Source organism: Coccinella septempunctata, chromosome 1, assembly GCF_907165205.1.
Source record: "Coccinella septempunctata chromosome 1, icCocSept1.1, whole genome shotgun sequence".
NCBI classification, from domain to species: domain Eukaryota; kingdom Metazoa; phylum Arthropoda; class Insecta; order Coleoptera; family Coccinellidae; genus Coccinella; species Coccinella septempunctata.
This window is the reverse complement of record NC_058189.1, coordinates 39,075,407-39,103,148: the sequence shown is the minus strand read 5'-3', so window position 1 is coordinate 39,103,148 and position 27,742 is coordinate 39,075,407. Positions and strand designations below refer to the sequence as shown.

General features: G+C 37.1%; 1 protein-coding gene across 1 annotated transcript in view; it reads right to left on the bottom strand.

The window, feature by feature from the left end:
- Window positions 1–23,478, bottom strand: part of LOC123322543 — a 51,632-nt gene extending 28,154 nt beyond the window's left edge. Inside the window, exons 1-4 of the mRNA XM_044910487.1 lie at window positions 23,221–23,478; window positions 17,326–17,495; window positions 14,945–15,056; window positions 5,524–5,797 (exon numbers count right to left, since the gene is read on the bottom strand). Coding sequence (XP_044766422.1) covers window positions 5,524–5,797; window positions 14,945–15,056; window positions 17,326–17,495; window positions 23,221–23,449 — 785 coding nt within the window. The 5' untranslated portion in view covers window positions 23,450–23,478. The remainder of the gene's footprint in view (window positions 1–5,523; window positions 5,798–14,944; window positions 15,057–17,325; window positions 17,496–23,220) is intronic.
- Between the last annotated feature and the right edge of the window lie 4,264 nt (window positions 23,479–27,742).

Here is a 27,742-nt window from a genome sequence, read left to right as displayed (position 1 = left end):
TATTATAGGATAAGTGGCTATAAGCCAAACTGTAGTAGATGTTTATGAGTGACTCTAGCGGAAGTAAGTTTTTAACCCTATTCATGGCATAGTAAGAACTGTTCAACTTTTTGCATACGGACTCTACGTGCAAGCCCCATTTCAAGTGGTTGTCAAGGTGAATGCCAAGAAATTTAGTATCATTCTTAGACAAAATAACATTATTTAAATGGTCAAGCACCAGAATACGATCACTTTGCCCGATTGTAAAGTAAATACATTCGGTTTTATTTATGTTTATCATTAAGTTATTTTTATGACACCAGGTTACGAAACTTTCTATTAATAGCTGACATAGAGCCTGAAGCTCATCGAATGTTAGGGCTGAAACCACTACCGAAACATCATCAGCAAACAGACTTATCATAAAGTTCCTTATTAGCGACGAAAAGCCTCTACACGTGAGCACTTTCAGGAACATTGCTCTCAAATTAACGGGGAGATCATTGATGAAGAGCAGAAAAATAAGAGGCCCAAGGACCGATCCTTGTGGTACTCCAAGACTCAGATAATTTTCGTCAGATACGCAGCTACCAACTCTAACAAAAATTGATCTACCCTCAAGATAGCTCCGGAGCCAATCCGAAAAAACACCTCGAAAACCCAAGTTGTAGCATTTGTCGAGTATGAACTTAAGTGATAAACTATCGAATGCCCGCGACAGGTCAAAAAATAAACCTGCTACATGTAGGCCATTGTCGAGGCATTCATAAACATAATCAACAAAGGAAACTGCAGCTGTCTCTGTTGAGCGACCCGATCTAAAACCGTGTTGAGCATCATCAAGTATATTGAACCTGTCAAGATACCCAACCATTCGGTTGAACACGACTCTCTCAAATACTTTAGAAAATATGCTCAAGATAGATATCGGTCTATAATTAGTGATGTTATGAGGATCGTTTTTCTTGAATATTGGAACAACTAGAGCTTTTTTCAAAATAGTGGGAAAGATTCCAGAACTTACAGAAACATTAATACAATGAGCAAAATGTTTACAAATCTCAGAGCTTATCAGCTTCAGAATCCTAGCAGATATACAATCAGCTCCTGCGCACTTATTACTCTTCAACAACTTAATTACATCAGCCACCTCGCACTCAATTACAGGATGAAAAAAAAAAGTTGAGTGCAACATTGGTGACAAAGTGCAAGAGGGAGATAAAGAATTCTCATAGTAGGTATGTAAGGTTTTCTCTGTTACCGTTGAAAAGTAGTTGGCAAAAATTTTTGTTAATTCCACAGTATCACTGTGCAGGATACCATCAACGAGAAGCTCAATACATTTATTATTTCTGTCCTTTCGGCCAGTCAAATTATTTACTATGGACCATACCGTTTTGTTTTTATTATCCGATCTATTAATAAGCTCATTATGAAATTTTAATTTGGTATTTTTGATTAACGAATTATCTCGCATTTGGCCTTCTTGTATAAAAAATATGTGTTCTGGCACTTTACATTTGAGTGTAACCAATGCAAATCCATTAGTTGACGTTTCGCTAGAACCACTTCCGTAGTGATCCAACTATTTAATTTGTGAGCGTTAATGGGCAATTTTACCATCGGACAACATGACACAAAAGTACTATGAATGGCATCAACGAATGCTTGAAAACATTCATCAACATCAATGACGTTATAAATGGCATGAAAATCATAAATTGAGATATGATATACAAAATTGTTGAGATTTTGTTGACTCAAGTTTCTGATCATCTTCGAACCACCCTGTGTATTGACTTGAAGTATGCAATTAAATTCCACCAAGATAGCACGGTGGTCACTCAAAAGAGGTTCAAAAACTTTAACATTGGAGCCAGATATGTCTGCACTTGTTAAAACATAGTCTACTTTAGAAATAGATGTATGACCAGTGTTGTCAGTGAATACTCGCGTAGGATCTTGCGACGATATCTTTAAATCAAAACAATCCAGCAAATCAACAAATTGCTTACGGCTAGTACTCTGAGTATCCAGGAAATCAACGTTCAGATCACCACAAACAAAGATAACTTCTACAAGACTTGAACAGTAGCTGAGGGCATCTGATAGTCTGTCCAGAAAAACTTTGAAATTACCGGAACACGGCCGATAAACACCTTTAATGCCTATTCGGAGCACGCTGGTCACCACAATAATTCCGCACATTTCACAATGCATCTCCTCGGAAAATTGAGACACGCACAAACTTTTCGATTTCATGCCAGCTTTAAGATATATCATCGAGCCCCCATGTGCACGAATAGGGCGGCAATAATAGTCAGCTAACATATAACCAGGTAGAGTCATTGATTTCACGCTCTCGGCACTGCACCAATGTTCAACAACACTCAATACATCGGGATCATTCTCATCTAGAAGTAATTCCATATTATCTAATTTATTTGATATACATTGGGCGTTTAGCTGTAGAAGTCGCAATTTATCAACTTTACTAGGATTTAGTCCGTTGGACGGTTCTTCATTCTGCGGTGAAAAAAACGGTGTATATTAGCGTTATTTGGCCAATTTGATCCATCCAATGCTTTTTCATATTCGGTACTTGGAATAATAACCTTAAAAGATGAATAACTCTCAGGATATCTAGAGATAATTTTCTCACACTGCACGGAAGAGAACTTCTTAATTAGAAATTCTTTTAGATCTTTATCCGTTGTTTCAGGTTTTAGATTCGAAACGTGGAATATGCTGAGCTTCCCTATGCCCTCAACAGCCACATTTTCTGTACAACTTCCAACAGCTAACGTTTTATTACGTTTTCTAACCAATCTCTTATGAGAAACGACATTCCACTCATCATTATGTTTTGTTGTCTGAGTATCAAAATTTTGCTTGCTTCGATGATCCTCCATCTGATTGTCCACCGCCACAACCGATTTATTTGAAACATTCTGTTTTGATTTCGGATTTTTAATGATTGGTATCATATTTATATTTGTTGATGTTTTCGCATCCGCAACATATAAATGGGGAGTAGCACTCGAACAGCCAGGACGATCTGTTATCATATTATTATCGGAACCTGACTCACCACGTCTCGCCTGAGATGGCTTGTTTATATTTTTATTCGCCGTTTTTTCCACAAATTGATCAATTTCGGCATTTTTCTTCAGAATTTCACTTTCAAGTGTTGAAATTTTGAATCTCAGAAGAGAGTTATTCTCCATCAGCAATGAGTTTTTTGCTTCTAACTCGCAGATAATCTTCATTAGGAGGTCCTGTTGGGTAGACTCACTAGATATTATGTTGTTTTTATCCACAATGTCAGCCATCGGTGAAATATTACCGGCATTATAATCAGCGGCAGATGGTAAATCGCAATCACAGCACTTTTTAATTTTATTAGCACATCCAGGATGGTAGAATTTGTTACAATTTTTACATTTTATAGAACTTTTGACAATTGTTCTCTTGCAAGCAGCACATTCGGGAATTAACAAATGAAGAGACTCGCTCGACACAACCTTCTTATTCGACGACATCTTGTCGTCTTCTATAATAGGTACGAGTCGTCTTCAACTTCAAAATAGGATTCAGTTTTGGCGATAACCTCTCCATTGGCGCAAAATTTTTGTCCAGCTAGCATTCTCTTGAGGTCTGAAGACAGGAAAAAGATGCTGGGGCCAGATCTGGAGAATACGTTGGATACGCAAGCAATCCGAAGCCCAATTCATGCAATTTTGCCATCGTTTTCATTGATTTGTGACAAGGTGCATTGTCTTGATAAAAAATCACTTTCCACAATTTGGAGTCGGTTCAATAGGTGCAGTGCACACGGCTGACTGTCGATTGGACTCCGGTGTGAATTGACGAAGCCATATTTCATCCACTGTCACATATGGGCGCAAAAATTCAGGTTTATTACGATTGAAAAGCTCCAAACACTGCTCAGAATCATCAATTCGTTGTTGTTTTTGGTCTATTGTGAGCTCACGCGGCATTCACGATATATCCAACACGTTCCTTCGCTATCTTTAGGGTCTCAGCTATCTCAATCAACTTCACTTTTCGATCATCCGAAATTATTTTGTGGACTTTTTTGATGTTTTGGTCGGTAACAGCCTCTTTGGGGCGTCCACTGCGTGCATAGTTCTCGGTGCTCATTTCGCCTCATTTTAAGGCAAACCACTTCTCAACGGTTGATTTTCTTGGGGCAGAGTCCGAATAATGTTCATTAACCCAAGCCCTGGCTTCAACAGTATTTTTTTTTTCATTAAAAAGCAGTGCTTTCGTAACAAACGATATTCCTTTTAATCCATTTGTTTTCAAAAAATCAATTCTGGGATTCAGTAACGCTTCTCGTACTCTGCACTTATGTTGGAATCTCGTACTTGGTGTTTCTTTCGAACTCAACGTCGTACTTGAGATGCTCGTTCGTTGGATGTTACACTAAGAAATGTATTTCACGTGATTTTCTTCGAATCTTGATGTAGTCGGTTTCTCCTTTTCAGAGATTAGATAACGTTACACTTTCATTTTTGGGTTTCTACTAGTAATATCCCATCCTCGTCGCCAATTATTTTTTTGTCTCTTCAATCACGTTTTTGAAAAAACACAGAAATTTGCCGAAAGTAAGTTTATTCTTTGGAAGTCGAAAAAACATTCCTTTCGCATCTAGAAGCAACTAGCAACTAGATAAATGCTGCTCTAGACAAGGTTCTTATTAAGAATACTTCAGGTTACGATTGCGTAATACCTAATATGCAGAAACGCCAACTCTGGTCATTAGAGAAGTGCGTTAGAGTAAGTAACAAAATTACAAGTAAAAATTTATGCACCGAGATTACGAAAATATTATTCCGAACATGGGGATTGCCATGAAAAAAAGAACAGCGGAAATGCACTCACTCAGTTTCGAGAATAATTTTATTGCTTACGATAAATTATCGAATGTTCATATGAACCTCTCTGAAGAGTTCCTACAATTTTTTGACACCAAAGTGGGGACTTCATATTCGTGGTGGGTGTACAGAAGCAGCAGAACAAGGATTTTAAAGTTATAGATCTTTGCAGTAGAATATACGATCACGACGGAAAAACTTCACAGATATATTTACTGATGATCGGTTAAACTCGTTACCGATAAGAAAGGCGTAGCCCACTTGAAATAAATGGGGAACATCCATAGACTGATAAAGTCTATGGTCTATGGGCACACATCAAATATGGAGCAGTCCAGTTGAATATTGATTTATCTATAACAAGCCATAAAATTATTCTCGCATTGGGCGATTCCATTTTTTCTGTACTCTTCTTTGTCATGGCATTCCCTAATTATTTTTGTGTTCTGTATATGACTGCTTCATGGGCGCCTTTGCTAGCCTAGGGCGCTCTCGGCTTTTAATTCGGCTTAGATACAATTACAAGCTTCGTTCATATATTCAAACGAAAACAGTTTTATACTATAATTTATGAGTTTAGGGCTAAAATTTGGTTTTACAAAATGTGCATAGTGCGAATGGAATAATCTGAAAATCTTACCTGTATAATTGATTCTTGTCTATTGATATCTCAATTTTTCTCATTTCTTCCCACACATCCTGTTCACTTATACTGAATGCGAGGTGGTGTCCCCTATATTCACTTGGAATTAAGAATAATTTTTTCAGCAAGGTTGACACTATGAGAGGCCTGAAGGATTTGTTTGATTTGGATTCCTCTACGGCAGTCACAATTGAGGAGAAATCTTCTTTTGTTCCATATTTATCAAGTGTTCTTCTCAAACCTTCCATGAATTGTTTACTTTCTTCGATATCTGCGAGAACGGTTAATCATTATCACTAAAGAAAATACTAACAGCATTCCGAAAAATTGATGACTTCATGATATCATTGAATATGTCAGATTAGGTTCGAATATGTTAGGGATCATATAGAAACTTCGTATATCTCGAAAATCAGTGAAAAGGGGGTGAACGGTGAAGAAGAACTTAAACGCGGTATTGTAAGTGCTTATGAAATTGCTCGAAATCAAAGTGAGATTATTGCTCCCCTTATTTTTACCATATTTCCTCAACGAACAATAGGTTGTTAATGCAACACTCTTAGTGAATTGAATTTCTAAATTCAATATACATATATATTTTCTTTTGTTTCGAAACGATCGTTGAATCAACGCGTCAGTTTTTATAATTAATTATCCTTTTTTTCTTTCATTCATTCATTTGTGTATATTTCAATTCATCATCGGCAAATACGCTGGAAAATCTCGGACTGCATATGGAGACATATGGGCGAGATTAATATAACTTCTCGATTGACGAAGGACGGAGACAGTGCGAATTACAACCGAATTTCGTCGATTTTTCTAAATTCAGATTCCGTTTTTTTCTCAAATAGTGCTTTCAAAGATAGTGCTCTCAAATCGGACTTCGAAAGATAGCAGGAAGTGCGAGCTCCCCATTTTTCTGGTGTTCATCCCAACAAGGTAGGTCGAGTGCTTCCAGCGTATCTTTATATTTTCTATTTTTCATCTTTTCTTCTCATATTCTCTGAGCTATCGTAATGTTGGTCCAATTCGAGCCAAATTTTCTTCAATTTCCGTTGCTTCGGCGATTGTTTCGAAATTATTTCATTTCTTTATCCACTTCCGATACTTTTTTCATTGCTTTTTCTTCGGTTCGCATATTGAGTGTTGCATTTCAATTTGATCTCTCATATTTACGCCTTATTCAATTCATTCACCATGAGTGTTAATAAATTAAAACAAAATTACGCTATTCGACAGTTACAAATTGATGATATTGAGGAAATTCTTTCTTTGGCGACAGCAGCTGTCGATGATGCAAGTCGTCATGTCAGATTTCGACTTCGATATGAAGAGTTGGATGATATTCATGAAAAGTTTCATACTGTTCACAATTCGATCATATCATTTCTCTCAGTTTCGGAAAACCCTGATTTAGAGTCAGAAAAACAGATAAAGTCGACATTCAATGATAACTATTTCACTATAAAAACAACTTATAGTAATTTATTTCCTTCAACAACTATTGATGATGTTTCGGTAAAGTCTTCGAAAGCCACACCTAATGTCAAACTTCCGAAGATTTCGTTGCCATCATTCAGCGGAAATTATAAAGACTGGACAACCTTTCATGATATGTTCACCAGTTTAATTCACAAAAATGCTAATCTGTCAGACATTGAAAAGTTCCAATATCTTCTAAGTTCTTTAAAATCTCAGGCTTTGTCATTGTTCAAAGGTTTTCCATTAACAGCACAAAATTACCATATTGCCTTCGAAACTTTGACTAAACGATATCAAAATAAACGTCTTTTGGCAAATTCATATTGGCAGGAGATCACAAACATTTCAAAGTTGACAAACTTAGGTTTGCCTGTTGATCAGTGGGACTTTATACTTTTCCATATGATGATTCAAAAATTAGATAATGCTACGATTAAACGTTTCGAATTGCAAGAATGCTCTTCAGATATTCCATCATTCACAAATTTACATAATTTTCTTCTAAATTTGTGCACCGCTCTAGAATCTGCAGCTCTTTCTACCTCAACCAAACCCAAATACAGTCCACTTTCTCAAACTCAAACTAAACAAAAAAATCGTTCTTCAAATAAATCAACTTCTATTTTCCTTGCTCAATCTAATAATACGCCTTCAAAAATAAAATGTATTTATTGCAATTCATCGCATAGTATTTATAAATGCTATTCATTTCTGTCCAAAACGCCAACTGAAAGATTGAAGATCGCCCAAAGTAACAATTGGTGTGTAAATTGTTTGCATTCGGCACATGACATTTCGAAATGCGCTTCTAAATCCTGTTGTCGTTCTTGCTCTAGAAGACACCATTCTTTGCTACATATCGATTCCGATGAAAAGGAAGAACAAACTTTACCATCTTCAGAAAATAATTCATGTAGTTCTGCTCAGAGTTTCACTACCACGGCATCTTCGATCACTTCCAATTTTCTTCTCGCTACAGCTCAAGTAGAAATTCTCGATGCCTGGGGAAATTATAAAACTGTGAGAGTTCTTTTAGACAGTGGTTCCCAAACTAATATCATCACTAGAAAGTGCGTTGCTTCACTTGGACTTCCATTATCCAAATCATTTTTATGCATTAAAGGAATAGGGGAAAGATCATCTCCATCATCTTCTACTGTCACTTGCACAATCCGTCCCCGAGAAATTACGCATCCAATCTTTACTTTCGATGCTGTTCTGATCCCAAAAATTTGTTCAGATTTGCCAAATTTCACAACCAAATTTTCATCATATGAATCACTGAAGTTGGCAGATCCTAATTTCAATAAACCTGGTAGTGTTGACATACTACTAGGAGCAGAAATCTTTCCTTCTTTACTTCTTGATGGTCGTCAGGATGGTGGGGTAGGAGAGCCTTCAGCGCTCGAAACTGTTTTCGGTTGGGTCTTGATGGGCAGAACTCATTCTTCTTGTAATGTAGTGAATTCATTGCATGTAACCCTAGATTCATCTCTGAACGCAACTTTAAAGGCATTTTGGGAACTCGAAGACCTTCCAATTCCGGATTCGGAATCATATTCTTCCGATGAGATTCTCTGTGAAGAGATTTTCAAGAAAGATATCTCTCGCGATAGTATAACAGGTCGTTTTAGTGTCTCACTTCCCTTCAAGCAGTCTATTCCCGATTCATTTGGCGACACTTATTCATTGGCATTGCGTCGTTTCTTGTTGCTGGAGAAACGACTCGATAAAGATTCCTCTCTCCGGCAACAATATAATGACTTCATGCAGGATTATTTAGAATCTAACCATATGACGTTGGTAGAGTCAAAGCCTTCTGATGAATCTTCTTATTTCATTCCACACCATTGCGTTCTCAAACTCGATAGCACTTCCACTAAACTCAGGGTTGTGTTTGATGCTTCAGCGAAGGTTGCTGGTCACTCGTCCTTGAATGATTGTCTTCTTACAGGTCAAAAACTGCAGAAGGATATTGCCACTATTCTTCTCCGATTTCGTACGCATAAGTTTGTGTTCACGGCCGATATACGACAAATGTATCGCCAAATTCTGATTCACTCAGGTCATCGTAAATATCAGCGCATTCTCTGGAGATTTTCGCCCTCAGAGTCAATAAGGTGTTATGAGTTAAACACTGTTACTTATGGGTTGTCTTCAGCTCCTTTTCTGGCGCTTCGAACCTTGCGTTGGCGGTTGGCACGAATTGAGAAACTACATCCAGGTTTAGATGGAATAGCTCGTGTACCTACCGTTCGTACTAGCCAAAGTGTGATGCAACGTCCTATAGTAAAGTTGTGTCCATTACCCCAGCAATAATCATTGCTGAATTTTAATTTTTTTAATTTTTTTCTTCTCTTTAAAATATGTATATTTTAGGTGGGCGGTTATGTTAATGCAACACTCTTAGTGAATTGAATGTCTAAATTCAATATATATATTTTCTTTTGTTTCGAAACGATCGTTGAATCAACGCGTCAGTTTCTATAATTAATTATCCTTTTTTTCTTTCATTCATTCATTTGTGTATATTTCAATTCATCATCGGCAAATACGCTGGAAAATCTCGGACTGTATATGGAGACATATGGGCGAGATTGATATAACTTCTCGATTGACGAAGGACGGAGACAGTGCGAATTACAACCGAATTTCGTCGATTTTTCTAAATTCAGATTCCGTTTTTTTCTCAAATAGTGCTTTCAAAGATAGTGCTCTCAAAACGGACTTCGAAAGATAGCAGGAAGTGCGAGCTCCCCATTTTTCTGGTGTTCATCCCAACAAGGTAGGTCGAGTGCTTCCAGCGTATCTTTATATTTTCTATTTTTCATCTTTTCTTCTCATATTCTCTGAGCTATCGTAACATAGGTACTTTGCGAACTTCAAACTAATGGTGGTAACGAACAGTTTTTGTGAATCATTCAGAGCAACTTCATTGGTGGTATTGAATGAGTAATCAGAATTTTATGAAAATACCTAAAGTTGCCTATTTTCGAACTATTTTTTTCAATCACAGGGCCAGTTTGTGACAAAGGATAGCGATTTTAAATCATATTAATCCTAGATTATTGTTTTATCACACCTAATCAAAATTATTCCAAGTAGTTCATCGAAAACCCAAGTAAAAGTAAATTGAAACAATTGTTTTTTCTACATAATTTTTATTAATCAGAATAAACCCCCTCTATAGGGGTGATAATATGGGCGAAAAACGCTGTCCTTAATCACAAATTAGCCCTGTGATTAGAAAAATAGACCAAAAATCGGCAATTTCAGGTTAGGTTTTTTTGGAAACGGTACATTTTCGCTCAACTAATTTTGGTGTCATTATTTGATCTACTCTACCGTGATGTGACGTTTGATTCACTAGTTTTGGGACACCCTGTATACGTCATTAAATGCGTTTCTTGAAAATATCAAATATATCGACAGAAACGACGAAGAATTTTGGGACACCACAAACTAAGTTTTTTCAGCTTGATAAAATATGAAATGTCTTTTCTCTGCCTATTTCCTTGGATCTATGTTTTTGTCAATTTTTTGTTGGAAAATAGTTAATATCTCCGAGATTATCAGGAATAGGGATAATAATAATAATAATAATAATACTTTATTAATCCTGTCAGACAAATACATGTATAGGACAAGTCAGAGAAAAAAACAAAATCGAAATAGAAAACTACTCACAAGAATCAGAAAAATATTCAGCAACAGAATAATAACATCTACTAACTAAAATAACTTTAACTGCTTTTTTGAATTCATTCAACTTAAGACTTCGCAATGATCTAGGTAAGTGATTAAAAAGTTTGATACAGTGATACATTGGTGAACATTCGAATCTAGAGGAATTATGTTTTGGTACACACAACAATCCTTCGTTTCTTGTACTGTAGCTATGAAAGCTAGAAAGTTTGGTGAACTTATTTTCGTTTTCTTTGGTATAGATCAAACATTTGAGAATGAAAATCGAGGCCAAGGTGAGGAGGCCATTTTCAATGAAAACCGGTCAACAGGAGGACCTAGGCTCAACATTAAATATCATACGCAAGATCCTCTTCTGTATAACAAAGACTCTGCCAACGTCCGATGAATTACCCCACAGTAGGATGACAGTATGATAGGTGACTGTACACCAAACTGTAGTATATGTTGAGAACGGACCGCAAAGGAAGTGAATTCCGTACTCTACTTAAAGCAAAGTAAGAGCCATTGAGTTTTCTACAGACAGAATCGATATGAGTGCTCCACTTCAAGTTGGAATCGATGTGGACACCCAGGAACTTGGTATGGTCCGCAGATGAAATAACCTCGTCCAAATAGCGTACAACCAATCTGTGTTCGCTGGATCTTAGAGAAAAATGAACGCATTCAGTTTTAGCAACATTAATCATTATTGAATTAGAGCGACACCAATCAACAAAGCACTGGACTGAAAGGTGACATAACCTGTGTAGCTCGTCAAAGCTTCGCGCAGTAACCAATGCTGAGGTGTCATCGGCGAACAGTAGTATTCTGATCATGTTCAATAGACGATGAAGATCGTGGCGGGATGTTGCAGCGATCATCATCTTTTTTAAGTTGCATGGTAGATCGTTTATGAAAAGTAAGAATAGGAGCGGCCCCAGGACTGAACCCTGAGGGACACCCAAATTCACCTCATGTTCATCCGAAAATGCGTTGTCAACTCTGACGATCATAGTTCTGCCCTCAAGATAGCTGGAAATCCATCTCAAAAACACTCCTCTAAAACCCATACTGTAGCATTTTTCGATTATAAGTTGGAAGGAGAGACTGTCGAATGCCCGTGACAGGTCAAAAAACAATCCCGCGACAAACAATCCACTATCCAGGCATTCATAAACGCACTCAACAAAGCAGAGAGCTGCGGATTCAGTTGAGCGGCCCTTCCGAAAACTATGTTGTGCGGTGTGTCAAGACATGATGCTTATCGAGGAAATTCATCATCCTGTCCAGCACAATCCTCGCGAAGACCTTGGCAAAGACACTGAGGATGGAAATTGGTCTATAGTTGGCGATTTCGTTCAAGTCATTCTTCTTGAATATGGGTATGACAATAGCCTTCTTGAGATGGCTGGGAAATATGCCACTACTTATTGAAAAATTGATAATATGGGCAAAATGTGGAGCAATGAGCGCCCCGATCAGTTTTAAAATTCTGGCGGAAATAAAATCCACTCCACTGCTTTTATTATTTTTGAGAGACTTTATTGCATCAATCACTTCAAATTCCAGCACAGGATGAAAGAAGAATGATGAGCTATTCATTGAAGATGTAGTGCATGAGGACGACAAAGAGTTATTATAGTACACACTCAACGTTCGCTGGGTGATTGTCGAGAAATAATCTGCAAACACAGAGGCCAGATCCCCAGCCTCGACATATGAAACACCATCGACTAAAATCTCCTTCGGCCGAAGTCCTTTATTTCCTCTGCCAGTAAGAGTATTATTATCGGATTTTTCGATCAATCCAGTATGGTAATCTAACTTTGCCGTCCTGAGTAAGGAGTTGTAGGAAGATTTGGCACTCCTATACAGGTCACAGGTGGACTGACAGGCCATACTAGTACGCATCCAGTGAAGATGCTTCAGATCGCGCTTTGCCGATACGATCTCTGGAGTAATCCACTTCTTGGGCTGATGAGGAGAACCATTACACTTGAAGAGTGGACAACACATCTCAAATGTCGTCTGAATCACATCAGCAAATTCACCGAAACATCCATTCACATCCAGAACGCCATACATCCCACGAAAGTCACTTACAGATATACGGTACACAAAGTCGTCGAGATTATATTGACTCAAATTTCTGACCAACTTTGACCCATGCTTGGCCACCGGCGAGAGACTAATGGGAAATTCAAGCGAAAGAGCTCGATGATCGCCCAAATAAGCTTCGTATACTTCGGTGGTACAGACGGACAGGTCCACATTACTCAGAATATAGTCCAACTTTGATACGGATGTGTGGCCTGTTATGTCCGTGAAGATCCTAGTAGGTTCTCGAGAAGAAATATGCAAATTGAAACATTCAAGTAGATCTATAAATAATTTAAGATTAGGACAATTATTATTTAGAAGATTGACGTTCAAATCGCCACAAACAAAAATTTTATCGGCTAAACCGCTACAATAGTCCAAAGTTGCAGAAATTGCATTCAAAAATATTCCGAAAACTCCAGAGGATGGTCGGTACACGCTGAGAAAAACCAAGCGGATTTTTTGGACGAGAACTATTGTCCCACTCACTTCAAACTGCATCTCTTGGGAGAACCGCGACACGCACAATTCTTTCACTTGAACACCATCTCGGATATAGACCATAGATCCACCATGAACTCTTGAAGGGCGGCAGTAGAAATCAGTCAGGTAGTATACCGGAATGGTCATTGTTAGGATCGCCTCAGGACAGCACCAATGCTCAGAAATACAAACGACATCAGGACGCTCGTCGGTGAAAAGAATTTCAAGATTTTCCAACTTGTTAGAAATGCAGTGGACATTTAATTGTAGCAATTTGAATTTATTTTTGGCATCAGGGCAATTATTATTGGCGATGGATGTTTGAAGCGGTTCAGAATCAGCTTTAAAGTTCAGTTTGTGACCACAGGTTGATGTCGCTTTATAAAAAACTTATTCACAGCAATTCCTTCAGGCCAAAATTCAGGATTCATAACTGTGTTGAAGTATTCTGTAGGTAGTGATACCTTGAACGAAGAATACAACTCCGGTTGTTTCGAATTAAGTTTTTCGCAGGAGACATTCTGTATATGTTGTTTAAGGAAATTTTGCAATTCAAGTACGGTCGTCTCTGGACTGAGCCGTGATACGTGGAGGTAAGATAACTGCTTTTTAGGTGCTACATGCAGGATGTTCGACTTGAGTGTACCAACCAGAGGCCTATTAATTTTTTTGGTTACTGTCGTTGTTTCAGATATTGGAATTCTCGGAGAAATAGGATTTTCAGCAGGTGAATTTCTTGGGTTCTTATGTTTTCTTCTTTTAGTGACAGTATTCCACTCGGAGGAATTCTCACCAGTTACACATAAATCGCCGGTCAAGGTTTCATTCAATTTTGGAATTTCCTTATTCGGAATGCAAGCAGGTGTAACATTCAGTGATACCGATGCCGAAGATAAAGATGAATCATCGGGGATGTTCCGAACCGGTTGATTGCTGGGTGTATTACTGTCATGCGGTGCAGCGATAAGGTTCTTTTGTTTTTTGAATGAACGTAGTTCTGATGAGAGTTCTTTTAACTGTTTATTTTGGTTTGTTATAATAGTCTTCAATTCGTTGATCTCTTTGAAGAAAATAGCACTGATATCAGCGACGATTTGTTCCCTCAACTTGGAAAAGTCCATTGTTGAATGCAGGTATTCAGCGGTCTGTGTTTCTCGATTGATGAAATTAGACGCGTTCTCACCCATTTGACGGCAATTCTCACAGATCCATTTATCGGCACAATTTTCACGGAGTTTATTGTAGCTTACAAGTGATAAGTTAGCACATTTTATGTGATAGCTATTGGCACAATTTGCACACTCTATAGAATCATCGTGGCGATCGATTTTATTAGTACATTGCGTACAGCAAATTCCGCGACCTCGCGTCATGCTTGTCGAATATCGAATATGATAGGAAAGTACAAGACAAAATACTTATATGGGGATAGGAAAGCGAAAAAAATTATGATAAATAAGATGTCCCATTAGAAAACGAAGTAAATTAGTAAAGGTTCCACCGTTGGACACCCTTTACTTACATCCTGCATATGAAATATAGGTACATAATAGCAAATACTTGCTGGATTTGGAGAACTTGTTAAAGAGAAGGAAAGAATTTACCCACTGTGTGAAACATAATTCCAAGTTCACTCATTTCAATTTGAGAAGTATCTACTCACCTCCATTTCTTTTAAATATTATAAGCACATCCCCTTCATTTGGTGTTTCAAATTCTGTTGGTTTGTAAAGAGTACCTCCATCTCGCTGTATCTGGGATTTATACATCACAACCTATAAAATAAATCTTTTCATAGCTATTTTATGAGTTTTTAACAGTAACAAGGTATCCATAAAGCAAGGCTTGTAAATAGAAGAAGAAGAATTTAAAAAAATTCAAATTAGTTTCTATATCTTCGAGAACATAGAATACAGGATGATTATACGTTTATGGAAAACTGATCACAATTTGAATTTTGGGATTTTCGACAATGAACTTTCTCCAAAAATATTTCTTGAACTTGAACTTGTCTTGAAATCAAGGCGGGATCCAGACAAGAAGTAAATAAAGAATTTCAAGACAAGAAAAGAAATTTAATGTTAATTCTGGGAGTTTCTATCAATAAATCTCGAAATATCTTGTCTAAGCATGTTATAACCAATTTTCTGTCAAAAATATACTCTGAAATTTTATCTTGTCTCTTAGTTCTTTCCGCTTCAACATTTCATCATGGTTGAATATTTTTTCCTCATCAAAAATTTTAAATAAGGTAATAAAATATTCTAATCATTTGTCACCACTACCGGAAGGCAGTTCACTCAGCCAACTTCAACTCTAGTTTAAATCAAAAGTTTTTTTCTATGAACGCTAATTCATTAGATAGAATTAATTCTATCTAAATCTAAATTAGATAAAATTATTTCTATCTAATGAATTTTAGTTTCCGGAAGTCACAGATTTTCCTTGATAACTCTGAAAGTTTCTGTTTTAGGTATAGGGTTTATTCAGGTCACCTCCCTTTTTTTTAAGTAGGTATAAAATAGTCTGATGTAATACAAAAAAATTGTTGCATTCGAAATTCTCGAGTTCTGATCAATTCGATTTGTCCAACTTGATGATCATCTCATGAACTCCATGTACATTTTCCAAACAGAAACAGTGTTGTTATACTACATAATAGAAGAATTAAATATGGTGAAGAATTTTTGAAAAATCATATACAAAGAGATACATTCTAAAAAGTGTGATCTCTGATCTCACGTTTCACTATTCATTTCATAAGCATTTCAATATCTCATAAACCATCGAGTTGCTACTGAAGTTTTGGTATACTGTTGAAGTTGCCATCAAGTTACGGAGCTATCTCACAATTCGAAAATATACATTTGAAATAAAAAAAGTAGTAGGCTGGTTTCAGTAAAACCGGTATATGTAGAGGTTAGATAATATTTCAGGGAGAAAGTTCGTTGTTCAGAACCCCAATTTTCAAATTGTCAGTTTTCGTTAACGTCTAATATATAGGCCATCACAGTGAATCCCCCTGTATACAGTACCAGAACGTTCTTGACTTTTTCTATACCTATATGTTAATATCAGATCAACCCTTAACACGGTTCCTAATTATGTCTGGAAATAAACTAAAATTCATTGAGGCCAATGAGACTCTTGGTATGACTACAGAATTCTTTCAAATTACTGACAACGTGATTTCTAAGGTTGTCTATATGTATTGTACAATTAAAATACTTAATTGAAATTCAATAATTTTCATTGTATCCTAGATAAGCCAAGTAAAGGTCTAGGGCAGGGCCGGACGCATATACAGAACAACAAAAAAGCTAGGCGAAGGTAGCAAGCCAAAGTTGTAAACAATAACAACAACTCTAGGATTAGGGCGGGTTATAACCAGGGACGTCGAGGGTTTCGGCAGGCCCTGATGAATACTGTGATTATGGCTCGGAAATATATATATATAGGTACAATAATACGAGTAATTTTAAGGGTTTAACGACTCTTTTGTGGAATGGAAATACTCTTTTTTCTCAACCAAGCTTTCGCAATTATTTTATTGCTTTCTTCACTTTCGAAACCCTGAAGAAGCAATAAAATAATTGCGAAAGCTTGGTTGAGAAAAAAGAGTATTTCCATTCCACAAAAGAGTCGTTAAACCCTTAAAATTACTCGTATTATTTATAGTATAGACTCTGATAGTACATAAACTAATTATATAGGTACATATTACAAATTTTTTAAGTTTTAGAAAATATAAAATAATGAAAAAAAAATGGAGTTCGTCGTTAACTAATTTCAGAGGAATGTGCAAATTAAGCAGACACATAAAATAAATAAACATTTTTTCATCATCTGATGATTGTCTGAATCTGCGCCAACATTTGAGATAGATGCCAGGATCCGTCTATGTTAGTTGAAAGTGTGATGAACCTATTTTTGATTTTGTCCCTTTTCTCAAAAGAAAGGTACCACTTTAGCCCAGATCTTAAGATTTCATCATAATATGCCTAGTCACACACGTAATGACAGTTGATGAAAAAAAGTACTCACATTCAAAAGAAAAAGTTTTGGTGTATTCCTCCAGTGTCCATTGCAGAAGGTACTCCATATTTTATAAAATGGTAATGGGGCATCTCCATCCATAATGAACTGTCCTTCTACCTCTACACCCCAAAATATCAGTAGCAGTAGACTCTTATCCTTCTGGGATGTTTTCGACACTGAAATATTAAAATATTTCAGTTCAAACTGAACTCTGATTTGCATACGTATTCTATACGAAGAGGCTCTACGGAGGAGTCAAGGTGGGCTAAACGCTAATAGTAATAGTTATCTTTATTCTTGCTTTACAATTGATCAATATCGTTTGCACTCGGCAATATAAGATCTACTGTATATCTATATTATGATGAATACAACGAATATAAAAATGCAATAAATAAATTAACAAACTCAACAAATACAATGATCACAAACCAAAAAACAAAAGTCCTCAGAGGTATTGGGTAAAATCACAGTTAAAAAACGCCTCAATGTCATGAAATGCACACTCGCAGTCAAAATATTTTTAACTAAATTTTTGAAACGGTTCAAGGACGTATTCTTGAATTGAACTGGAACTCTACTATACAGGGTGTTTCATTGAGAAGCGGAAATACATAACACTCACAATAGGCGGATAGGTGGCAACGAGGTTGTAATATTGCACCCCGTATCTTGATCAGTGGAAGAGCGGCTTTCCACTGGTCATGGGGTGATTATTTTTAGATGTTAAATACACAAAAGTTGAAGGCCCTCGAAAGGGGAAAAATAATGAGGATCCGGCCCGTCGCACGAAGGACAGGTCTTGAAGTTGATATTTTTTTTCTGGGGAGAAGTTTAAATGAAACTCATGAAAAACTTTAACAATTAAATCTATTGGCAAAATAAAAATTGGAACTTCTCTACAAATACGTACTCGGTCGAAGACGACCAACAAAAAAAAACTTCAATTTCTTAAACCTAAGCGAATGAGCGCAAAACAATAAACATAATTTTTGTAACCAAAATCTTGGGTTAAAATGCAACTTCCCAACTTAGCGCACAATTTTAATCAATACTTAATCAATGAATTTTAGAGGAGTTTTCAGGACTCTGGACCATTAAAAAAAAATTGGAATTTTCTACCTTTCTCTGCGACTACTGTTTGTCGCTGCCGATGAAAAACTTTTCGACACCAGACTTTACCCGCACCAATCAGCGAATTCTTTACACTTAACCGAACTTCCCGCACTTTTCCGTCGCAAACGTTTTTCGCTTTGAGTTTCCCTATCCAAAAGTTCAACACAATTTTATATCGAATCTTACTACAAATCAAAATAAACGATCACTCCTCGTCTACTACTTTACTAATTTCCGATATTCAGTTCCTACTTCAACAAAACCAACAAAAACAAAGGACTGGACTTTTCTTTATACTCAACCTTTCCAAATATACCGGGTGTTCAGAGCTTTTAGGCCAGCAGATATCTCAGTTACCTGCGGAAAAAAAAAATTGAAAAAAATACTTGTCGTAGGAGACCATACGCTCTTTCATGCAGCATAGCAAAATCCACCCCTTGACAAACAACCCCTGAGAAACAACCCCTAACTTTTGTTTTTCAAATGGCACCCCCATGTTTGTTTGGCTTCAACTGACAGCTCTTTTTAATTCTCAATCAATGATATATCATAATATGTAGTTGTAAAGATAGTCACTCGATAAAATTGAATTCGTTAGTGGGTACTGTTAATTGGACTGATCGAATTAGTCCACATTGTAGAGTCAAGAAAAAGTGGATGTTGAAAAAAAAAGAGTCAATAAAATGTTAGAACTTTTTGTGCTTTGTTTTATTCCTACGGTATCGGTATCTTTAGTATAATGTTGCAGTAACAATACAGCTGAGCGTATAAATTCGTATTTCATTTGTATTTTTATTTTCCATAATTCTGCATGCCATTCTAGCTACCATGATACATCATTGAATGAGAAATGAAAAAAACTGTAAGTTGAAGCACAACAAACATGGGGGTGCCATTTGAAAAACAAAAGTTAGGGGTGGTTTCTCGGGGGTTGTTTGTCAGGGGGTGGATTTTGCTATGCTGCATGAAAGAGCGTATGGTCTCCTACGACAAGTATTTTTTTCAATTTTTTTTTCCGCAGGTTACTGAGATATTTGCTGGCCTAAAAGCTCTGGGACACCCGGTATATGAGCCGACCGAGTCTCCGATTCTATTCCGTGATCTACCTATACTTTTCTCTTATTTCGTGAAAACCTATTTATTCTAAGTCCCTTTTCTCTATCTTTAATTACTGACTCTACAAAAGACTTATAATTCCTCTACTATTCCGTACCGACTCGAAGGGGTATATTTTCGATATTTTTCAGATCACGTTCCCGGACCGGCTAACTTTTTCCCCGGTCTTTCTCTCCCACCCTATGGGTGGTACCAAAACGTGCCAAAATCGAATTCATTGGACGATCATTCTTGCTGAGTTGAAAAATCAGCGTTCCCAGTTTCGGCGGTTACAAGAAAATTTCGGCTACTTCGCATTCTGAGAACTGTTTTCCTCTCAGGGTCTCCAAACTGATAAATCTTTCTTAATCTACGTAACTAACTATTTTCACTTGTTCTGAAGTCCCTATCACCGGATATTGGAATCAATTACATAGGCCGCCGATCGCCGGTTGCTCTCTGAAAACGTAGGGTATCGAATATCTGCCGATTTTCTGACTGAGCAACACTAACTCTTTCAACTCTTATTGAACTGGTTATTATTTAAATTCCCACAATTTAATACCGTCTGATCTCAAGCGCCTCAAAGTATCGTATTTCCAACTAAAAATCGCCTCTGCCGCACGGCTGCAACAATATGAAGGTTCCAGCGATACCTCGTTTAAATTATCCCAAATTAATTCGACTTTCTTATTCCGATTTATTACAAGGTGGTTCTGGAGATACCACATTTATTGGCTCATACTGTCTTCCTGAGGCCATATCAGACGAACCACTCGGTATATTTTCTTCATATTTGACAAACGTGTTTCTTATTGAAAGCTCAAATGCATCAGCAATAACCGCAAGGAAAATCCAGGTGCGGGTTAACAAAAAATTATGAATTGTTTCAATAATCAACACCCTGTAAATCAAAATTATGAAAATCTGATTCAATATTCAAAAAGACCACAAAAAACTACACAGAGGCGTGTGCTTTAAATTTTCGCGCAGATAGTTTTACTGCATAAATATCAACATTCCGATATGATTTCACAAACTAATAACAAGTCGGTTAATATAAATCTATCGGCCCAGCGGTTGCCAGCAGAAAGTCTTCAGGTCTAGCGTTGTAGGACATTCCTCCGTGATGTGTTTAATCGTTTGATATTCTCCGCAGTCGCAGTATAGTGATGGTTGTTTGCCCCATTTGTGCAGAAGGTACGTTCTAATTCTATTAAGTGTGGACCAGGTTCTGCGTGGAAGGTCAAACCCTGGGAGCTTTCGGGTAATGCAGGGCATTCTATTGCCTTGTTGAGTGGTCCATTCTTGAGTCCATGCCTTGGTCAGGTTGAACTCCTCTTGCATTGCTGCACTTGGCGTTTAGTCGGTGGATTTCTGGAGCGGAGACGATTGTAGTTGGCGTCCTCAATATCTTGATGTATTGGGAGATTTCTATCCTCCATGATCTTTTTTTATTCTCGTGTAAGGGCATTTATCCGTCGCTGCCTTGGGAGTTGGATATGGTTTAATACTGGGAGCCACTGCGTGGGGGTTGACTTAACTGGGGTGTAAAGCTAGTTCGCCTCCTCGTGGTGCACCCTGGATAACGCTAAATGAACTAGCACATACTGGCTGTCAGACAATCCTAGGATCTCCTGACCACAAGACACAATCTCAACCTCACGAAAACATATATGAACGAGATAAATTTTCTTTACGAGAGATATGACTTATTGTGTGAGATATCTTCACTCTCCGAAGAATTTTATGTGATTGAAAAATGCATTCTGCTTCATCGCCTGCACGTGACAGGTATAGTGGGGGTCAAGTACCTGCGCTGAATTGTTTGGATGAATCAATCAAAATGTGAGTGTGAAATTTAAACAATCCAGTTGATTAAATATCTATTAGATTCAAATATGTCGTTTTTACAAAACGTTATAAACCACGAGACTCGAGACGAGACTATAGATATTATAGATCCCATGAGACGAGACTTCATGTTCATTCTGGGGCAATGAATGGCCACCTGTTTAATAAACATTTTGAAAAAATGGGTCTGACTAGTTGTTCTCTGTGCCGCTGGTGCAGGAGCACTAATGAAGCTGTTGAACATATTATGTTCATCTGCGGAAATCTTGAAGAGGTGACTTCATGTTCATTCTGGGGCAATGAATGGCCACCTGTTTAATAAACATTTAAAAAAAATGGGACTGACTAGTTGTTCTCTGTGCCGCTGGTGCAGGAGCACTAATGAAGCTGTTGAACATATTATGTTCATCTGCGGAAATCTTGAAGAGGTGACTTCATGTTCATTCTGGGGCAATGAATGGCCACCTGTTTAATAAACATTTTAAAAAAATGGGACTGACTAGTTGTTCTCTGTGCCGCTGGTGCAGGAGCACTAATGAAGCTGTTGAACATATTATGTTCATCTGCGGCAATCTTGAAGAGGTTGTCATGCTTTCCTATAGGTTACACAACAGCCAGTATTCCTATGGTGATGCCCTCTCTGTCGACTTGTGGCATTTTTGTCCACGTGTCTCAGGGTTTGAGTCTCTTCAACTACAAGCGGACGAACATTGGGCCACTAGGCCTCAGTTCATGCACGTGGAAGAAGAAGAACTCTGTCTCAGTATTAAAAAAAATTGATGCTAATTAAGTAAGATACTAGACTCACTAAGAGGGGAATGTTATTGATCAATCAATAAAAGTGAATGAATGTTTGTCATCATTTATATAAATAATTGAGTTCATCAGAATCTGAATGAATCATAATTAATCTTCACACGAAAATTCGTTGTGAGTTATTTCAGCATTTGATTAATAGTCGTATTGGTATCAGCACGACCGATCACCATCGCATGTTGGAAGTTGGAAGAAATTTTGTCGCCTGTTTAAATAAAAGTTTCAGTACGATATCGATTGGTCAGCGCGGTTAGATGCTATGGCCTGCGAGATCCCCTGATTTGAATCCTTTGGATTATTTTGTATGGGTAATTTAAAACAACAGGTCTACGCACTGGTCATTACTTATCAAGAACATGCAATTACATAGTTATAGTAATATTCCCTTATTTTTCAATGGCCAGCCTGTATGGATGATAATGGTAGCGTTTCGGAACCATTGCTTCAATTATTTCTGTGTTTTTTTATTATGTAGTGAAGTTGAAAATTGATAACACGAAAAAAATTTGAAGTTCAATATCTCGGAAACAAAGACATAAAGTTAATCTTACATTTTTCATCAGGAATATCGTCCCGTAGATATATTTCCTTAGTTTTTCGGGGTGATAGTTGTTGACATACAAATTTCTAATTATACCGGATATTCCTTGGATGCATATTTGGCACGAGTGATGTAAAATAGCTCATCGAAGTAGAAAAGAGTAGAATTAGTGTATGCCGAGTTTCTCGTTTTTCTTTCTTATTCCATTATATTGAATTGTGACGTTGCATTGTTAATTAAAGTTCTGAATATTTCTGAAATGCTAGATTTCATGATAAGTATTTGGTATAACCGCGTGGATCTGAGTTTCATGTACCTACTGTCTGAAGTCATTCGGTCACTACAAGAAACGCAGCTAAGCTAAGTCAACCAATTTTTTATCAATTAAAATTTGCTACAAATAACCGGTTGTGTTCAATTGTAGGGAAGGCTATCAAAGCTCATGTGTTCGCAAACCGGTTACAAAAATATTTACTCACCCGTATTCAAGGTTCGCAGAACATTTTCTGTAGTATCCATTTTATGTTTGTTTGTTTCTGGTAATTTTATATTGAGTGATTTTAGAAACACAACACATTTTTCAAGAAGTTCGTCAGTCCGTGTGAAAATATGTACACACTCCCTTCCATCCAGTTCCACATCATATTCATCTGGTATAAGCTCTGTTGAGGGTGGAAAATCAATATTTTTCATCCCTGAAAAATTCATTAGATTCTCAGTCGTCGCACAATTTTCATCACCTACTGAATCAGAGTCTTTGTTCGGCTAAATGAGACTATTATCATATCTAATCAGATATTAATTTTGATGGAACATCGAGATGAATCATTTCAATGGGAGTCGTTCACCTATTTATACAGGGTGGGCGTTGGTCGATCGTATATTAGGCAAATTTATTGAAAATTGTGTTTCTTGAGTAGGAACAGCTGCTCTATCAATCTGAAATATTTTCAATGTGGCTCAAAAAATTAATAACTACCTTCATATTTCTAATGAGACAACCTGTATATTATCCACTGATTATTCCAAAGCATTTCCATATAGCTTCTTTTTAAAAAGATCTGATTCAATAATATGCCAGTTCAAAAAACTGATTTTTCATAAAGAACGGAATAATATGTTTTGTCCATCTTAAGAATGAAATAACGTCAGCAGTTAGAAGTACAATATATCGTTGCCAGACTGTCAAAACAATCCTACCTTCTACTGCTGACATTAGTTATAAAGAATTTTCGTGTGAAATAGAAGATTAAAGTGATCAACTGATTTAATTCAGATGCATACCACCCGTTGATATTAATATCAAGTGTTACGATATGAATTGAATTTAGCCAATTTGCCATCGTGAATCAGTTTATTAATCTATTGCCTTTAGGCGTGACCTTTCTGAAGTGAAGTTTCTGTAATGATAAACATTTCACTTTTATTGATTGTTTTCAGTATCATTTTCTTCAATCATTTCTAAATGAGCTTTTAAATACTAAGACATAGGTGAAGTTGAAAAAATTTAATTAAGTAATTAGGTATATACTGATCAAAACCTATTCGACAACTTCTAGGTCTCTACAATTAGGAGGCTGAAGCTGAATGACTTATCTAATCCCAGTTCACTTTGAATTCATTGAAATTTTGATTAACCTAACTATTCGACCAAAACAAAACGATCGAAATAAATCGCTAGTCCACTTGCCATTGGACTCAAAACTATGCTACGTTACCACGTAGCATAACCCAAACTGTGAAAAATTACTCAGTTTCGTGCGCATTCTAATAGATACAGTTGGCAGAAGTGATCCGCCTTTTGTGACGTCATTTGCTACTTTTCGTCAATGGGGTATAATACGAATTGATCCTTGATTGACAAAGCCTTGGTACGACCAGGATACTGCGATACAATAATTTTAAGAAAACACACTAATGAATAACTATTTAATTATTATACATTTGGTTTTCTGAAGAACATAGCATCGCTCTCCTCCACTTTGAGCTAAAAAATTTATGTTCGATTGAGGAACTTCCATAATCTGCCGATGAACTTGTTCAACAATCTGTAAATAATAATTAATTATCTGAAATAGTTATTTATGTAACAAGGATGAAAAACAGTCAGTTATAGTCAAGCTTGTAGTCGCAAGCGAGACAATATAGATAGTTTTTTGACAAGGTGCATATTATTTTTTTTCGTCTAACTCACATACCTTTATGAAAATAAGTATTTAAGTACCCGTTTGATGGACAGAATTTTCTCAGCTCTAGAGATATCCATATCGCTATCACTATCCATTCTGGATTATAATGAACATTCAAACCACGTAAAGTCCGTTCTAGGATGATTGACATCTCGGGTGGCTATGGAAAATCGAATTTAAGTTGGTAATAGCTCATAAGTTGAGATTTTGTTTAGCGGAATTCAGGTTGGTATTGTGAATAAACAGTGATCTATAGTCCTATTCTGTGTGAATCTATGCACTGACCGACGATAATTTGAATTTTGTACTGCTATTTATGTTCTAAATTTAATCTTACAAATTGGAAACATAAGTGTTTCAATTTTGAATGCTGATTAACCCTTTCCAGCCCGATTTATTATCTGCCCATTGAAAAAAAATATTTCTTAACAATAACTATGTATAAGAAGTATACTAAATACATTGGTGATAACCCAAATTTTGGTAATGTCATCTACCAATGAACGATAGATCCAAATCATACAGAGCTCATTGTGGAATAGCTTTCTGTTTTAATGAAATGGACACTCTTAACCCAATGATGCCATATGCCATCATTGTGCTGGAAAGGGTTAATATGCTCTGAATTCAAATATTTCTTCTTTTCAAATGCTTGTCTAGGTTATATTTGCATATTCCTGTCCTGTGAGTGAAACTACAGAAATTATTGAAGATATTTTGTGATCAGATATTAAGCTGCGTCTGGATTTTCAAGACCTACTGGGATGTCAATCATTCTTGAATGGACTATACCTAATTCGCTCGAAAAATAGCAGATTTCATAAATAATTAATTTGACAACAGCAAATTACAGTTATTGTCAAGGCCACTTATGTTTTCATAAAATTCTGTTGATTCAATCGTTCCTCTTGTATTAGTATCTTAGTGACGAACAGCCAGACGAAAAGAGTTTGCGGACGAAAAGTACTATACTCGACATTTCATTCGGAAAATAACACAGGGCTTATATTCAAAAAAATAAAAGTTATTACTGCATCACTGAAGTGGAGGACTGAAAAAAATCTTCGACTACGCCACTGCATTCTACATGAAAAACTGTATGTAGAATGTAACGTTTGTTTTCCGATATCACTTATACTTTACGAAAGGGTAATGAGGATGAATTTGTTTACGCAAAAAGGCCCCATCATTTTAGAAGAATTCTTTCGTTTTGAATAATTCTTATTTCATTTCGATTTTTAACATGAATTTCAGTTTACAATTCAGGAACGAACGAACATCACGAACGACATCGTTCGAAACTGTTAACATTGGCGCCGTTTTTACACGCCTTTTTAACCATTTTTTCAGTTCTGAAGAACGATGTCGGGCCGTGAAAAACCTCCTGAATTGAATAATAACCGAGTTTTTTCTGTCGGTACCGATAGACAGATCGACGCGAATGTTACCGATTTTCTACATCTGAGGCACATTCAGTTTCCAACTTCCCCTCAGGTAATTTAATTCGATAAATTCTGTTAATTTGATACAAGCCGTGAAGACCGTTCAATTGAATCTTGTTCGAGTAGTGTTTAAAATTCGATAAAGGCTGCGAATTCGATTAATCCTGTTGAGACCAAAGTGCCATTTGAATCTCGATAGAGTTGAGTGTATGTGGAAGCTGTTTTGACCCTCAACCCTAACTGTTCGGGAAGAATTGTGCTGAGAGACGACGATTTAGAGTCAAAACCCCCGACTAGCCGCCTTGAATCCAGAATCACACCGCAATCGAGCCCAGAGGTAAGATAACCTTCCATATTTTACTTGAGAATTTCAGTTTCAGCCTATTGTGTACTATTTACCCCGTGTCCTTTCTTCGTGTTGGGAGTAAGTTTCTGGCTGGCGTGAAAACACGTCAGAAACATAAACCAGTGGGGTAACCTGTTGTGTACCCTTTATCCTATTTCCTTACTCCGTGTTGGGTGTAAGTTTCTGGGTGGCGTGAAAACACGTCAGAAACAGAAACCAGCGTGGTAACCCGTTGTGTACCCTTTATCCCGTTTCCTTTGTCCGTGTTGGGAGTAAGTTTCTAGTTGGCCTGAAAACACGTCAGAAACAGAAACCAGCGTGGTAATCCTCTGTGTACCCTTTATCCCATTTCCTTTCTCCATGTTGGGAGTAAGTTTCTAGCTGGCATGAAAACACGTCAGAAACAGAAACCAGCGTGGTAACTCGTTGTGTACCTTTTCTCCATGTTGGGAGTAAATTTCTGGCTGGCGTGAAAACACGTCAGAAACGGAAACCAACGTGGTCAACACATGTAGACCTTTTTTCCTTTCTTTGTGCTGTGAGTAAATTTCTGGCTGGCATGAAAACACTTCAGAAGCGGAAAACAGAATAGAGGACCGTTGGCTAACTCCGTACAGTGTTTTCCCCAACCTCCAATCTCGTAGTTTGAAACTGAGCCCCAATTACCTTGTCCGTTCAGGGTATCTTTGGTTCTGTTTGGCGAACGATTCCATACCATCCGTGACACGTTTGAGATCGGATCCCCTTTTCTTTCTTTCCGTCCGTTTCACACCGTGAATCCATCATTTTTGTATTTGATTCCGAGGGAAACATCTTTAGTTTTGTATCTTTTACTAGACCGAAACTATAATTGTGCCTGTTGTATTCCTCACTACGAATCAACGAATAAATATGTGAACTCTGGTTTTGACTTTCACTGGTTACCGCTAACACCCCAGAATAGCTCTGGCGCTCGAGATACCCGAGAAAAGGGCGTTACAGGCTCCAGTACCTACGGAAAGCCGAAAAATAAGTTTTCACTTAT